Consider the following 13,855-nt stretch of genomic DNA (forward strand, 5'->3'; position numbering starts at 1 on the left):
TGCAATGGACATGAACTTCGGCAAACTTCAGGAGCTGGTGAGGGACAGGGAGGCCTGGCATGCTGCAGTCCATGCAGTCATGAAGAGTAGGACACGACTTGGTGACTGAACAACAACAACAATTAAATGCCAAAGTTAAGAGGTATAGAAGTCTGGTGGGCTACAGTCCATAGGGCTGCAAAGAGTTGGACATGACTGAAGCGTCTTGGCACACACACAGTTTTCAGATAGCCTATTGTTTTTGCCATATTAAAGAACTTGAATTAAGTAATTTAAGTGTTTTTCATGGGATTGATGGTTCAACAGGGAAGGGGCAACAGGGAAATGAGAAAGAGAGCACACATTACAGATGGGCTTTAAAGGACCTAGGGATCAAGGACTTTGACCTGAATTAGAACAGCAATGCAGAACGGGGGTGGTTACTGAGGCTGCTCATCATAAATATCAGCCTTTTCGACACGCCTCAGATGAACGGTCTGACTGATGTTTTGACCCCTCTCTCTTTAGTCTGGGTGCTCTGACTGACCTGAAATGTTCAGCTCTATATTATAAAGTGGGCCAGGAGGAAAAGGACCCAGTAAACCCTAGCAAAAGGGGTTTATTGGAATAGATGCTGGAATTCAAGTCACTGCTACCTGATTCCTAAGATGGAAAGCAAAGTTGGAGAGTTTGGCAGATGGTTGAGTGTTCTTCCAAATTTACTCTCCTTTCTTCCCATAGTGATGGAATTTTAGCTAGACATAAGGTAACTCAGCTAGAGACTGCATTTCTCAGACCCCTCACAGCTAGGAGTGGCTACATGGCCAAGCTCTTGCCAATGGAATGTGAATAAAAGTGATGACTACAGCTCTTGTGTCACTTGTGAAATTGCTTGCCTTTCATTTCTTCTCCTTACCTCTCTTGGTGGCCTAGACCACAGTCTTAGTGGCCACCCAAGTTTGTGCATCTAAGGACCACACACTAAGAAGGGGCAACAAGACAAAAAAGACCATCATATGCAGCAGACATCCCCATCAGTCTGGATTATTTACCTCTGAATTTTTACTCTTCTATCTTATTTGTTGATCTTCAGATGTCTTGACAACTCCTTCCCATGTCCCTGTCCTGCAGAGGGGCACAGATACTCTGCAATGGAGTCATGTGGTGTTAACGGAAAAAACAAAACAACATTCATCAAGAGCACTTACAAGCAGGAAAGTAGCAAAGATCACACAGTTTTCTGAGCTCTCCTGATCCTCCTGAGTTGTGTTGGGCATGGTTGACTGGGGCCAAATGGCTCCAAGATGGGCCCCTGCCATCCAGCTCTGACATGGGAGCTTCCTGGTGAAGGAAGAAATGGCCCTGCTGGGAAAGCTCAGCACCTGTTATCAGCCTGTGCTTCCACTGAGCTAACTCAGATTTGCTGAGCCAGCTCTCTGCAAAGCTACTGATAAAAGGTAGGAAATGCCTCTGTGAGGCCATCCAGATTTGTTCTCTGTGGTTATGTCCAGGCTTCTGGTGGTTGGAGCTAGTCTAGGGTTCTCCAAACAAGAAAGAAAGAAATTTTCTAATCTGGGCATCAAAAAGCCATTTAATATCCCCCTCAATGCCTTCTTGGCCTGGAGACATTTTTAATATACTCAACCCCAGAATCATCCCTTTTTGCTACTTTGGTTCTTCAGCAAGTCACTATTGGCTTCCTAGGTGGCTCAGTGGTAAAGAATCCACCTGCCAATGCAGGAGACAGGAGACTTGGGTTCAATCCCCGGGTTGAGAAGATCCCCTGGATCAGGAAATGCAACCCACTCCAGTATTTTTGCCTGGGAAATCCCATGGACAGACGAGCCCAGTGGGCTACAGTCCATGGGGTCACAAAGAGTCTGACATGACTGAACACAGATGCACCCACACACACACACATCAACTAAGTATCTAATGATGCTTGGCTTATGTTGACTTCTAGAGACATCACATATTCTGCCTTTCTTTCTGTGTGTTGAACTGTTTCCAACATGTATTTATTGAAAGTGTTTTATTCTGATTTACACAAGAGGATTGAATTATGACTCACATAACCATAAAATGAACACATGTGAAAGAATTTGCTTAACTCATTAATTAGTGAGGGAACTTGCTATAACTAGTTCAAATGAGGATTTGCTTTTCAGAGATTTATATTCTCTAGTGGACAAGAGGAATAATTTGCATAGCTATGGACAGGAAAGATATATATTACTATTAGTTTTCTACATATTAATATCTACCTTTCACAGGGTTGTAAAATAGCGTAAAGAAAATCAACACTCCTCCACTGTTGATGGGAATGTTAATTGTTAAAGCCAGTATAGAAAACAGTTTGGAGGTTCCTTAAAAAACCGAAAATAGAGCTACCATATGATCCAGCAATCCCATTCCTAGGTGTATATCTGGAGCAAACCATATTTCAAAAAGATACATGCATCCAAAAGTTCATTGCAGCATTTACAATAGCCAAGACATGGAAGCAATCTAAATGTCCATTGACAGATGAATGGACAAAGATGTGGTACATATATACAATGGAATACCACTCAGCCATAAAAAAGAATGAAATGATGCCATTTGCAGCAACACGAATGGACCTAGAGATTATCATACTACATAAAGTCAGACAGAGAAAGATAAATATCATGTGATATCACATATAAGTGATATCTAAAAACAATGATCCAAACGAACTTATTTACAAAACAAAAATTGACTAAAAGACTTAGCAAACAAACTTATAGTTACCAAAGGGGAAAGGCAAGGTGGGGAGGGATAAATTAGGAGTTTGGGATTAACACATACATACTGTTACATATAAAATAGATCATCAATAAGGACCTAGTGTATAGGATAGGGAACTCTACTCAATATTCTGTAATAATTTATATGGGAAAAAATATGAAAAAGAATAGATATATGTATGTGTGTGTGCTCATTTTGTCTGACTCTTTGCAACCCCATGGCCTATAGCCTGCCAGGCTCCTCTGTCCATGGAATTTTCCAGCCAAGAATACTGGAGGGGTTTGCCATTTCCTGATCCAGGTGATCTTCCTGACCCAGGGATGGAACCAGCATCTCTTGCACCTCTTGCAATGGCAGGCAGATTCTTTACCACTGTGCCACCTTGGAAGCCCAGGTATTGTATATGTATAACTAAATCACTTTGCTGTACACCTGAAACTAATACAATGCTGTAGCTCAAATATACTCCAATATAAAGAAAAAATACAGAAAAAGAAAGCATTTACTATCCTCCACATCAAAGCAAAACAAACAAACAAAACAAAGACAATAAAAACCACATCCATAGAGGATGAGAAGATTCTTGGAGGGTCCACCAGACAAGGCTTAGCCTTCCACTGAAGTGTTAGCCAAACAGACAACCCACCCAGTTACAGAGCCCTCAGTTTCCACAGATTCAACCACAGAAAGGAGTGGGGGCAGGGAGCTGTCCAAATCTAGCCCTCAGCTGAAGCAAATAATAACCGCTAAAAGCTTAAAATAGATCCAGGGAGGAGCTCATTTTCAGGGCGTAAGAAGCAATTCAGCACCTCAGGCAGTTCTAGATTTGGAAATTGTTTTGGTTCCTCCTTACTTCCTTCTATTCATTGGACCAGAGATTTATACAGCCCTTTATGAACGAATTCACCACCTCTGACAATGAACTTATTTAGACCAGCCAAAATAATTGTCAGCCAGGGACACAGGACTTCAACCTCCCTGCAGAAAATCCCTGACATCTGACGTAGGAGGATTTATAGGTTTAGTGGAAATTGCTTTCTCCTGCTCTCCAGATTACAGACCGTGGGTTGATTTTTTTTGGTCCATGAATAAACATCTTTCTAATAATGAACAGACCAATAATGTCTTAAGAGAGAAAAAGAACATCCTTTTCCTTTTTTTTTTTTGCTGTTTCTTCAGAGAACTGTTTGGATTTGGAAACCCATGTTGGCCATCCAGAATATGAAAGTTGGCATTTTCTTTTTGTGGTGGGTGTGGGTTTTGCATACTGAAAGCAGAGTGCACTGGTGGAAAAGAGACATACAGGAGATGTCGAAGAAAGGCAGGTGAGTGGACATTTCAGCACAGAGGGTTTAGGGGGAGACGGTGTGTACAGCAAGCTTCTAGTTTCATTGTGAAATCGTTTCCAGTATGTGGTGTTTCCTGTGGATGCCCTTTGCGTTCTTGCTCCTTTTCCCTTTGTTCTCCTGCTTTCCTCCCTTCCTCCTTTTACGATGTTAGAATTATGTTTTCTTTTTAAATGAGGCTTAGATTTGACACAGTGCTATCATTTCATTTTCTTCAATATCTTAGGAATTGTCCTGGGTGAAAGATTCTGGAAGAAAAAAAGCATATATGCATGTTAAAAATAATAAGGGCAATTATATGATGTTTGCATCCTAGGTTGGAGCAAATCTGGGAATTCGCAAATGACTGATGGGACCTCTAATTAGTGAGAATGATTCTGTGAGTTCTAATTATTTCTGCTAGATGTGTAGGTCCCTTTTACAATCTTTTAAAAGAGAACAAAACAGCTTTCTTCAAGCTATATGACCCATTAGATAGTCCCCATTTGTAAACTTGGGAGGGTGCAGGGGTGGACTGGCCTAAGGACCAGCTGCTGATGGTTGCCAGCAAAGTATGTGCTGCCCTGGCTGTGCCAGCCCGCGGAAGGAGCTCAGACAGAAACAGACCGATCCTTCAGCATCAGCTTCACCAGGGCGGCCCTGTGACAGCACTGGTAATGGAAGTGCACGTCTGCACACCTGCTTGCCTGATATGCATCAATAAAATAGGATATTTGGAGACCCCGCTCCCCACCCCCAAAACCAGCTCTCTCTTTACTGATGAAGAGATGGAGGCAGGAAGGGCATTCTTGATTCTTGGTCCTTTATCAGCCTGAGTTCAAATTGAGCTTTAGCTTTCTTCATCTCTAAATGTAAGATGAACAGAGGTCATAAGTATCAATTAATATGGCACTTTCCCGGTGGTCCAGTGGTTAAACCTTCTTGGTTCCCGTGCAGGGGGTGAAGGATCAATCCCTCATCAGAGCACTAAGATCCCACATGCCACAAGGTGTGGCCAAAAACTTTTTTAAAAAAGTAAAATCGATGAATATGAAAGGAAATCCAGTTTCCTGGAGTCTGGGCCTAGTGGGAGGGCTGGGTGTCTGACTCCTCAGTGACCCACTCAGGGGTTTGAGAGAGCCCTTCACACCTGGGCTTCTGAACAGCCAGCTATGGCTCACAGCCCTTGTTTTAAGCAGTTTTAGCAACATAGCAAAGTTAAGGAGCTGAAATATCCATTGGTGGTGGTGAGCCCGGGACACAGACAGGGACTGCTGTGCACAAAACACATGTCATATCACTGTCAGAGTCAGAAGCTGCTGGACGAACAGTGGAATTTGTGCCTTAGAGATGATCTGAACCAAATGTGCTCTCGAGGATTACAGACGACAGCAACAAATCCTATTGGTTGTCACCAAAAACTTCGCAGCCTCTCTCCCAAGCCAGAGTTAGAGGGGTGACTTACTAGGAATACCAATGTGTCACTAGTGGTAAAGAGTCTGCTTGCCAGTGCAGGAGATGCAAAGACGCAGGGTGGATCCCTGGGTCAGGAAGATCCCCTGGAGAAGGAAATGGCAATCCATTCCTGCATTCTTGCCTGGAAAATCCCATGGACAGAGGCATCTGGTGGGCTACAGTCCATAGGGTCACAAAGAGTCAGACATGACTGAGCACACACACACGCACAATGACAAAGTGAGTCCTGATAGTGAAATACATTTCATTTTAAAAGTTACTTAAAGGAACTTTTATTTTTATTATGAAAGACACATTGTTTTAAAAACGATAGGAAAAAAATTTTTTCAATGCACAAAAGTCACCCATAATCCCCAAACCTAGAAATAACCTTGTTAACATTTTTGTGTATTTTCTTCTGTTTTTTTAATAAGCATGTATTGAATATTAACTAGTCTGGGATTTTTCTATGCATATAGTTACGTAAACTTATTGTATTTAATGTGATTTTATCTGCATATTTTCTTATATGAAGTATATAGTGTTATCATTTGCATGGACACACTATAAAGCATAATAACAATTACAACCACTTAAGCATCTGCTTACCACCTCTGCTTACAGTATTTATTTGCTTTCTCTTTGTTATTATAAACATTCTGTCTGGATATTTTTGTATGTAAGGTCATTGTTTACGTGCATGATTATTTAATTAGGATAGACTCCTAGACGTATATTAGATCAAATGGCATAAGAACATGTAAAGTTCTAGAATAACTGGCAGAATTACTTTCCAAAATGGTAAACCTAGCCAGGTTTTTTGTTTTTATGTAGCCTAAATTTTTAAAGGGCTCACTTAATTTTAGCCAGACTCTAAACTCATATAAACTGCAGGTAATTTGTAGCCAGGCTACTTTTCACGGTTCATACTAATAATATAAGAAGCAAGGTGAACACATGCATACAGTGAGGGTGAGGCTAGTGAGGCGCCAATGATGCAAAATCTAAAGAGACTCTTGGGAATTCCCCGGCGGTCCAGTGGTTACTACTCTTTGCTTCCACTGCCAAGGTTACGGGTTCGATCCCTGGCCAGGGAACTAAGATCCCACAAGCAGCAGAGCACAACTGAAAAATAAGTGGCTGACTGCATGAATAGGGCCTTGCATGACCCAAGAGTAAGGGCCTCCTTACATTTTGTGCCTCACTTGGGGCTTACTCTAGTCTCTGCCCTGGCAAATAATTTCTGTGTTTTTCTCAGCATCTTCTTGGGAGATATATCCAGATGGAATTTACCTTCATGAAACATGCTGGATAAAGATCAGAATGCTAGGGCATTGAGGAGTGTTTCTAGAATGTACCAGTACTTATGGTCTCTCCCTCCCCCTTGGAAGAATGAAAATCTAGCCTGTCTACACTGCAGGCCCCTGGACAAATTTCTGCTCAAGCTCTGGAAGCACAAACTGATCCCATCAGAAGCAAAGTACCATTAGCGTTCTTGTCTGTAATGCTATAGAATTCAAATGTAAACTGCAGGAAAGAGAGGATCTAAGAGTTTCAGCTGATTTCCATTCTGGAGAGATGACATTGGTGGCAGGGTGGCAGAAGGATGCAGAAGGAGTTGCAAGGCAGACACAAAAAGTCATCCAGAGTCTCTGCTTTAGACCAGATGAGGGATGGTGAGAGCCAGAGCTAGGACAGTGTTAGTGGGATGAAATGAACAGGGATGGGGAAGATGGATGAGAACTTTAAGGAGGCAGAATTGTCAGGATTAGACTGGGTGGGAGTCTAGCAGGTATCTGGAAGTTGTAACTGGGTAGAGGGGAGTGCCTGGGAAGGGAGAGCAAGAGGAGAAGCAGGTTTGGGGGCAAAGAGGATGAGTTCAGTATGAGCATGTGGACCCAGGTGTCCTTACAAGCTACTAGGAGATGGTTGTCCAGTTGACAGGAAGGCCTCTAGGTCTGTGGCTCAAAAGAGAACTAGGGTCTGGAGATGTAGCTGTAAAGAGAGTTTCTCAGTGGTGATGGATGAAGTGACCCAAAGACAGCATGAGATAAGACCAGGACAAGAGAGAGAGCTGTGGGGATGAGCAACATTTAAAGTGAGGATGAAGAGGACTCAGTGGGGACTTCCTTCATGGTCCAGTAGTTAGGAATTCGCCTTGCAGTGCAGGGGATGTGGGTTCAGTCTCTGGTTGAGGAACTAAGATCCCACATGCTGCAGGGCAACTGAGCTTGCTCACCACGAGGAAAGATCCCACATAACACAACTAGAGGATTCAGGGAAGGAAGCTGGAAATGGATGATCAGAGAAACAGGTGTAAAACTGGAATGGAGAGGTGTCAAAGAGGCTAAGGGAGCATCTATGGGACAGTTATCAGATGCTTGTTACAGAGCAGACACCACCCTGGGCAGTGGGTGCCTCATCAGTGACCGAGTCAGGTACACACTCTCCCCGCAAGAGGCTTACAGACCAGAGAGGTGTTTAGTTGAGGTGTCAAAGGTTTCCAGAAGGAGGGAGCAATCCATGGTGGATTACAAAACCTGGTGGGTCAGATCCCACCAGGGTCAAAATCAGTCAGGTAGAGGGCCAAGATGCAAGCTCCACTTACGGGGCGAAGAGCCGTTAACAGTCTCAGCAAGAAGAGATGGGCGGCGGTGTGTTGTGGAGAGGAGAAAATGGAGTGAATGTGGCTCACTTTTACAAGAAGCCTGGCTGTGAACTAGACCACTGAGACTAGAAGAAGGTGAGAGGGATAGGCAGCAATGGGAGCTTGCAGGTGATGGGAGCTTGCAGTGGATTCAGGTGATGAGGGGCAGAGGCCAGGAGGGAGGAGGTTGTTGGCTGTCAGAACCTGTCCTGACAAAGCACAAACCTCTGGGTTATGGGCGGGATCTCTCTGATCACCCTACACCTCTTTTATTAGATTTTTATTTAAAAATATTTTTTCTTAATTTGGCTGTGCTGGGTCTTAGTTGAGGCATTCAGGACCTAGTTCCCTGACCAGGAATTGAACCTGGGCCCCCTGCATTGGGAATGTGGAGTCTTAACTACTGGACCACCAGGGAAGTCCTGTGATTTTTTTTCTTTTAAGTAACAGTGTTCTCTCTTCATTGAATCCCTTCATTCTCCAGAGAGCTTTCTAGAACTTTGAGCCTTCACTTTGTGCTTCTCACTCTTGTCTAGTTACAAAGCAGCGCTCATCCTGATAGTTTCCTGAGCCTTCACTGGGCTGCCCCAGGTCTCACCACACCCATCTCTTCCCTCTTCCTCTGGCTCAGTTTTTTTTTTTCCTCCTCCAAAATTTAGCATCGATGTCACCTTTTTTCGAAGACCTTCCTTGGCCCTCCCCCACCCCTGCATCTCAAGTCTCAGATGACTTTTTTCCGAGCTTCCACGGCCCGCATCTATCCTATCTCAGACAACTAATCATTGAGCATTATCAGCCTATGAGCCCCATGAGAGCTGTCTGCCCAGGCTGCCATAACAAAACACCACAGGTTGGGTGGCTTAAACAACAGACTTTCATTTTCTCAAGTCCTGGAGGCTAGAAGGCCATGATCAAGATGGTGGCAAATTTGGTTTCTGGGAAGGAATCTCTTCTGGGCTTGTAGATGCCGCCTTTTTGCTGTGTCCTCACAGGGTCTTTCCTCTGGGCTCACCACTGGGGAGACGGAATATGATGGGGAAGTGGTGACTCTTTCTCTTCTTAGGTGGACACCAGTCTTGTGATCTCATTTAACCTTAAATACCTCCCTAAAGGCCCTGTCTCCAAATACAGTCACATGGAGGGTTAGGGGACTATATGAATGGGCGGGGCACAGTTTAGTTATAACTAGGGCTCAACTAACACCTTTATCCTTGTCTCCCCAGGTTCAAGGACAGTATCTGATTAATAGCAGATATTCAAGAAATGTTGGGCATGAATAAATGAGAGACTCTTAACCCTTCCTTTTCTTGTACTTCACTCATTCATTCATTCATTCAACAAATATATATTGATAACACTCTGTTCCAGGCACTGGAAGCAGTGGTGAGCAAATTGGACCTTACTCCTTCCTCTACAGAATTCCAAAGACCTTGGAAATGCTCTCCTTTTAAAGATGAGAAGAGAAAGGCCCAGAAAAGTACAGAACTCATGCCAGGTCACACAGTGTACCCTCAGAGTTCTGCGTCCCCCATTTCTCTACTTCCTGTGCCCAAATCTGACAACCGTAAAAGGAGAACAGGAAGTTATACTCATGGATGTAAAATTCAGATTGAACTATATGAAAATGTTTTCATATGTCAAAACCAGTGCAATGTTCATGCTAACATTTTCTTGTTTAATCCTTATAGTGATCCTATAAGGTTAGGGTTATTCCCTCATTTTATAGGAAACTGAGAAACAGAAAGATCAAGAAAAGGGGATGTTCAAGGTTGAGATTTTACCAGAGAAGCAGGTGGACAATCTTGCCCTGCTGCGCTCTCTTGTCCCCCTGGGAGGGCCATAACTGGCCAAGTCTGCATGTTGTGGATCCATCAGGTTGGTGGGAACCTGGGTCCATCGTGGTGGCAAGAAGGCTGGATCAGAAGACTCTGAGACAGCACAGACACCCCACCCAAGCCAGACATAGCCTTCCAGTTCCAGGCAACTCAGGTATCCCACAGGTGTGCAGATTTTAGGCATCAAGGAGTATTTACTGTCTCGATTAGTCAGGGTTCTCCCAAGAAACAGAACCAATAGGATGTGCGTAACATGTATATATGTATGTCTATATATATATGGGGCTTCCCTGGTGGTTCAGTGATAAAGAATCTGCCTGCCGATGCAAGAGATGCAGGTTCAGTCCCGGGGTCAGGAAGATCCTCTGGAGAAGGAAATGGCAACCCACTCCAGTATTCTTGCCTGGGAAGTCCTATGGACAGAGGAGCCTGGTGGGCTATAGTCTATGTGGTCCCAAAAGAGTCAGACAAAACTTAGATACTAAACAACAATGTATGTATGTGTATCTATCTATCTGTCTATCTCTCTGTGGTATTACACACATACACACACACACACACATATAGTGCAATATTTATTATAATATATATACCTATATATGTATATATATGAGGCTTCCCTCGTGGCTCAGATGGTAAAGAATCTGCCTGCAATGCAGGAGACCTGGACTCAATCCCTGGGTTGGGAAGATCCCCTGGAGGAGGGCATGGCAACCCACTCCAGTATTCTTGCCTGGAGAATTCCCATGGACAGAAGAGCCTGGCGGGCTATAGTCCATGGAGTCACAAAGAATTGGACACAACTGAGGAACTAAGCACATATGTACACACACACACACATATATATGTGTGTGTATATATATATATATATACACACACATATATATTTTTTTTTTTGGAGAAGGAAATGGCAACCCACTCCAGTATTCTTGCCTGGGGAATCCCAGGGACAAAGGAGCTTGGTGGGCTACAGTCCATGGAGTCACAAAGAGTCGGACACGAGTGAGTGACTAACACACAACACATATATATATATATATTAGGGGAGCTGGGGTGGGAGGAGGATTTATTTAAAGAATTGGCTCATGTGATTGTGTGGGCAACCAAGTCTGAAATTTACATGGCAGGCAGGCAGGGGAAACTCCAGTAGGAGCTGATGTCACAGCTGAAGGCAGTCTGCAGACCAAATTCCTTCTTCCTCGGTGAGATACAAACTTGCCTCCCATCCTGAGAGCCAGAGCCTCTGAGTGTGACTCCTGGCTCCTTCACTTTCACAAGTTATTCAAACCGTCTGTGTCTTAGCTTCCTTATGTATAAAATGGACACAGTGGCAAGGCCTATCTCACATGGTGGTTATAAGGACTAACCCAGTTAATACATATGATATAGTTAACCTGGTAACTAGCAGAGAGTAAGTACTCAGGCAGTGTTAGTTATTCCTTTATTTGCTGCATGTTACACTTCATTTCAAGCTTAATACTCATACCTCAGCTGGTAAAATGATGCTGGTGACATGAAAAGTATTTTAAGATATACTGTAACTTGAGTTAAAAGCAAGTTACAGTGTTTTTTCCTCTCTCAGTGTTGTAAAAGGATATACTCAGGATGGTACAGGATATTTCTCGGTGGTTTTCATCCTTTCCTTTGGGCTTCAATCTATTTTCCAAAAAAAAAGTTAACATAGGAATGTGAATAGATAATAGTTATTTTAAAATATTAAACAGCTACAATTTTAAAAAGATTTTATGGGAGTTCCCTGGTGGTACAGTGACTAGGACTCGGTGATTTCACTGCCATGGCTGGGGTTCAATCCCTGGTTGGGGAACTAAGATCCCACAAGTTGCATGGTGTGGCCAAAAAAAGAATAAGATTTTACGTGTCCTAATTATTAGTTTTTTGCTAAGCTAGAATCTCAGCTTCATGATGGCAGAGGCAGTGACATCTCAGAATTTGGCAGCCCTTCCTTTAGTCGGTGCCCAGTTCTGTTTTAGACTGGCCCAAAGCCACAGTAGAGCTTCCCTCGTGGCTCAGTGGTAAAGAATTCACCTGCCAGTTCAGGAGACTCAGGTTCGATCCCTGGGTGGGGAAGATCCCTTGGAGGAGAGCATGGCAACCCACTCCAGTATTCTTGCCTGGAGAATTCCGTGGACAGAGGAGACTGGTGGTCTACGATATAGCAGCTAAACAACAACAAAAGCCACAGTAAGATCAGGGCCAAACTTGATTTTTGTTCCTACCACCTCTTTCTTCCTGCCTCTCTTGTATTGCTCTCTCTGGCACCCATCCAAAGAACTAATATCGTTCTTCACTCACTAACATGTACTGAGAGTCCATGGGCACCCAGCACTGTGCAAAATGCCAAAGATGAAGAGGACTCTGCCCTCAGTGGCCTGTGGCCTCATCCTGCCCCTGCTCACCATCCATTGTGATGACCTGTAGCCCTCCTTCCAGTCTCTGCCCTTCCCCACCCCTGGGACCAGCTCCTGCAGAGCGCACACCTGCCCCTGCTCCACTTTGTCTCGGATGACATAATCCCTGTGCATCAGCCCTGATATCCCTGGGCATCAGTCGGGTCTTGGCAGAAAACAGCACTGCACTCAAAAGAGCTTAACCAATAATTGAATAAAGAGACCGCTCACAGAGCGGTGCACAGGGTTCAGGGCAGCAACCAGGGAAGTGAATGCCCCATCCCCAAGCACAAGAAAAACAGGAAGCCACGGCTACCCACAGAACTGAAGGGGAAACTGGGTAACTGCAGCTTATTTAAGTACTGTGATTATCGGTGGTCACAGAGCAACACAGACATTGCTAGTCTCTGGCATCGAAGCCGAGAGAGAAGGAGGAATTGCCCTCTGCTCTCTCATCTCCTGCCAGCACTTTTGGCTAAATCCCTAAGCTTCAGTGCAAGGATGCCCAAGAGAAATGGTCCACCTGGCAATGTGTCGCCTCCATACTGACAGCTTCATGGCAGTTCCAGGTTAAAAATGCCATCAGTTTCAGTTGGGGAGATAGTTTAGTTCAGACCTCTTCAAATCAGGCCTTCTGAATAATTAATCCTCAAATTCCTGCTTCTGTGGGTCATGGGAATTGCTTGTCAAAAAGCTAAAATAATGCATTGCAGTTTTGTAGTCTTTTTTTTTTCTTTCACATTTTATTCCAGGTAGATTTCAAGCAAATCTGGAGGGTGAAGGATACTTTGTTGATTTGAGTACCTGGACTCTCTAGAACACCTTTAGTTTTAATTTCATAGTAAGCCTCAAAGACGGAGTGCACAAAGATGCGCTCAAGTAAAGCAGACACTGACCAGAGGTGCACGCACACCCCTGTAAGGAGTCTCTTCCCCACTCCTGAGCTGCAGTGATTTGCAGCAGTGCCTCTACTCCTGGCCAAGGGGCTGAGAGCAGAGGGAGGGGGCTCCTGGCTCCATTAGGAGAGAGAGGAAGTGGGCAGCAGTGGCTTCCTCCCTTCCTTCCAGCAGCAGCATACCTCCACCCTGATCCATTAGTTAAGATTCTTCCGCGGGGTGCTGCCTTTGCTGCCAGCTCAGCGATTTCCTTCCTTTAGGAAGAAACTTCCTGTTGGCTGAGAAACAACAACGGTTCCTTCCATGTGCAGTCCACCTTCGAGCTCAAAAAGCAAGTACACACACACGATCCCGTTGGCTCCACGCGGCTCTGGTCCTGTCACAGAGCTTCACCTTCAATAAGATGAGGAAACCAAATCCCAGGGAAAGGTGCCCAAAGGCACAGAGCAGGCAGGTCACTGGAGGGTAGAACTCTGTTTTCCTGTCTCCCAGACATATTCTCCGCCCCTCCCCGTCCCCCCACCCAGAATGATAGTTTCTT

At 44.3% G+C, this 13,855-nt stretch overlaps 1 protein-coding gene across 4 annotated transcripts in view; it reads left to right on the forward strand.

Annotated features, from left to right (window-relative positions):
* The first annotated feature begins 3,515 nt into the window (after positions 1-3,515).
* Positions 3,516-13,855, forward strand: part of LOC145520981 (gamma-aminobutyric acid receptor subunit rho-1) — a 34,331-nt gene continuing 23,991 nt past the window's right edge. For 2 of the 4 annotated variants that reach the window (XR_014064966.1, XM_081528562.1), the window contains exon 1: positions 3,516-4,073. Coding sequence is in view for 3 of the 4 variants with exons in the window: in XM_081528562.1 (XP_081384688.1) it covers positions 3,952-4,073 (122 nt within the window). In the remaining variant the exon portion in view is untranslated. Of the gene's footprint in view, positions 4,074-7,996; positions 8,006-13,260; positions 13,298-13,737; positions 13,769-13,855 lie in introns of all 4 variants that reach the window. The other 2 variants (XM_081528561.1, XM_081528560.1) reach the window with 2 other exon arrangements.

The sequence above is a fragment of the Giraffa tippelskirchi genome, chromosome 9 (assembly GCF_054371585.1).
Source record: "Giraffa tippelskirchi isolate mGirTip1 chromosome 9, T2T-mGirTip1v1.2.pri, whole genome shotgun sequence".
Classification (NCBI taxonomy): domain Eukaryota; kingdom Metazoa; phylum Chordata; class Mammalia; order Artiodactyla; family Giraffidae; genus Giraffa; species Giraffa tippelskirchi.